General features: G+C 44.2%; 1 protein-coding gene across 6 annotated transcripts in view; it reads left to right on the top strand.

Annotated features, from left to right (window-relative positions):
* Window positions 1–955: 955 nt before the first annotated feature.
* tjp1a (tight junction protein 1a) overlaps window positions 956–2,500 on the top strand; it is an 88,817-nt gene continuing 87,272 nt past the window's right edge. For all 6 annotated transcript variants that reach the window (XM_076291934.1, XM_076291936.1, XM_076291935.1 and 3 more), the window contains exon 1: window positions 956–1,962. In XM_076291934.1, the coding sequence (XP_076148049.1) occupies window positions 1,936–1,962 (27 nt within the window). In that variant the 5' untranslated portion in view covers window positions 956–1,935. The remainder of the gene's footprint in view (window positions 1,963–2,500) is intronic.

The following is a 2,500-nucleotide window of genomic DNA, read 5'->3' on the forward strand; positions in this document are numbered from 1 at the left end:
AAGCATTTCCTTTGTCATTCTCCTGTCTATTCCAGTCCTCCCACAGTTGAGGAAAATATGATCTCCCTTTAAATGAGTTTGGCAATCAGCCTTTAATGCGCGTTATCATCTCTGCTTTTGGAGCCGAGGCCACCACATAATGTGACATCCTCTCTAGTGACGACACAGTTAGCTCACATGGAAGCACATTGTCTCACACGGTTTATGGGAAACATACTACAGCTGCCCAGTGACGGATTGATGGCTGGTCTAATGGGCAGATTGAGCTGTCTCTGCTCTGTCTTGAATTTCCCCTGGGGATCAATAAAGTATCTATCTATCTATCTATCTATCTATCTATCTATCTATCTATCTATCTATCTGACGGGGAAGGTTCATGTTTAGACTAAGATAGGAGCAGACCCTGTCCTCTGATCAGCTTCTTTACTCGTGTCTAGTCAGGGTATATAATTTTTTTTTTACTTGGGGGATGAGAGGCAAAGCCTTGGTTGTTTACTTTTAAACAATGTGAAGCAGAGCTCTATGCTCCATGGCATCCTGTGGGTGGGGGTCCGGAAAGTCATAGGAAGCAGTCTGCAAGACAGTGGAGAGCTGTGCGGTTTCCTCTGCGGCCGATGGTCGTCACCACAACCTAGAGTTACAGTCGAAATGGAGTACGCATTTTCTGGGGCTGCCTGATGTCATTTGAAGGTAGTGAATGAGGTTTGTTGAGGAAAAGGAGGGCAGTGACACTGGCGTTTCAATTTCATTTACTATAGATGAGAATTAGATGGTCAAATAAGCAACAAATAACACCCTGATCCCCATGCAACATGGTTTTCACTACATGTGAAACGAAATGTGAAAGCACAAAGAGCCTCTTTATTTGGCTTTTATAAACAAATTATTACACTCAGTATATGCTGAGCCTTTTAATAATAAATTATCCAGAAATATCCAGTCATTAAATGTTAACAATCTATTAAAATGGTTTCAACAAATTAAATTTGAGTGCAGATTACAGAATGACTGCTGACCTTAACCCATAAACCATAAATGGCTACTATGTCTGCTTGATATCATGCCTTCATTATGGCTTTTTTCCTACTGAAGGCACACATAAATGCTCAGTGAACTAAAGTCGTCATGTATCAGCTTGAGCGTTTTGTTTTGAACGTTCACTGCTGACTCCGTGAGATCTTCAAGCGAGAGGAGTATTGTGTGCGTGGTAAACTTGTGCATTAACAAAACCATCCCGACATCTCCGTCTATCCCAGGACCAAAAACTGCAGGCTAGCCACGGGAGTCACAGTTTAGACACTAAAATCTTATATCCTCAGACAGTGGCTCGAACAAACTGCACAGTGAACCACCAGTAATGTTAAGTCAGAGTGACCTACATGTTCCACACGCACAACAGCGTTCGGCATGTTTATTGGGAAGATTTAGCGGAGATAGTAAGCGCTGCCCTGGTTTCCATTCTGTGCCACCCCCACAGAAATACAATGGTCTATTCCAGTCAGACATGTCACGATTGTTGCTTGGAGAGGGGAAAGCGTAACCGAGAGTGTACCATAGCAAAGCGTAGCTCAGCAGTACCTGCATGAGCGCCGAGGACATCGGTTTCCCATCCAAATACTTGAGACGTGAGGACTCGTACAAGAACAAAAACACACATTTGGGCGGAAATCAAACATCTCCGGACAAAAGTATTCGCAGGAATCAATCAGGATACATACTTTGACTTGCCTACAACGGTGACCAGCACAACATTATGAACTTTTGAGCTTTCCTGAAGAATTTCGTTGTCATGTCTTTCGGCGTCCTGAGAAAATAAACTTGTAGTGCCCGGCGCGGGTACTGCTGCTGGGCGAGGACTTGAATCGTTTGCGCTTTGGTGGCGGAGAGAATTTACAACAGCAAACTTGCAGCCCTGGGAGCGAGCAGGAGATCAAAATGTCGGCCAAGGCTGCCTCAAATAAGGTAGGAAAGAAACAACAGAAAAGTACCCCGTCTCAGTTGCGATCACTTTTGAATGTCTATTGTGATCCGTCAGATAGGCGATAAGATGGTAGAAGCGTTGCTTTAAACCTTCTCTGTCGCGCATCATTTATGTGCTGGTGCTATTGGCGGGAGATGTACAGGCTCAAGCCCCACTGTATTGAAGTTCGTTGGCTGCTGTGTTAAAACGACCTCCGCAGCAGTTGGATGCGAGCTCAGAAAGTGCCGTTTAACCCCGACTCCACCTGATACACGTAAAGAATGTCGAGGACAGCAAGTAGTTAGCGTGTTTGCTGTAATGGCAGTGGCCCAAGAGTAGAAAACATACACGTTGATCCAATTTCGTAATTTTCACTGGCTCAGGACCAGACCACAACTTTGACCTGACGGCGGTGAGGCTACGGTGAAGTGAAAAAAGTTGCAACAGTGTTGCATGTCAGAGTCAGAGGTGGATGTTTTTATTTAACACAACTGCAACAGTATTCGACTGCTGTAGTCTATTATTTTGCCATAAATATAA

Source organism: Alosa pseudoharengus, unplaced genomic scaffold (assembly GCF_046254945.1).
Source record: "Alosa pseudoharengus isolate Yale_2024_CS ecotype anadromous, Long Island Sound unplaced genomic scaffold, YU_APseudo_1.1 YU_APseudo_1.1_scf_19, whole genome shotgun sequence".
Taxonomy (NCBI): Eukaryota; Metazoa; Chordata; class Actinopteri; order Clupeiformes; family Clupeidae; genus Alosa; species Alosa pseudoharengus.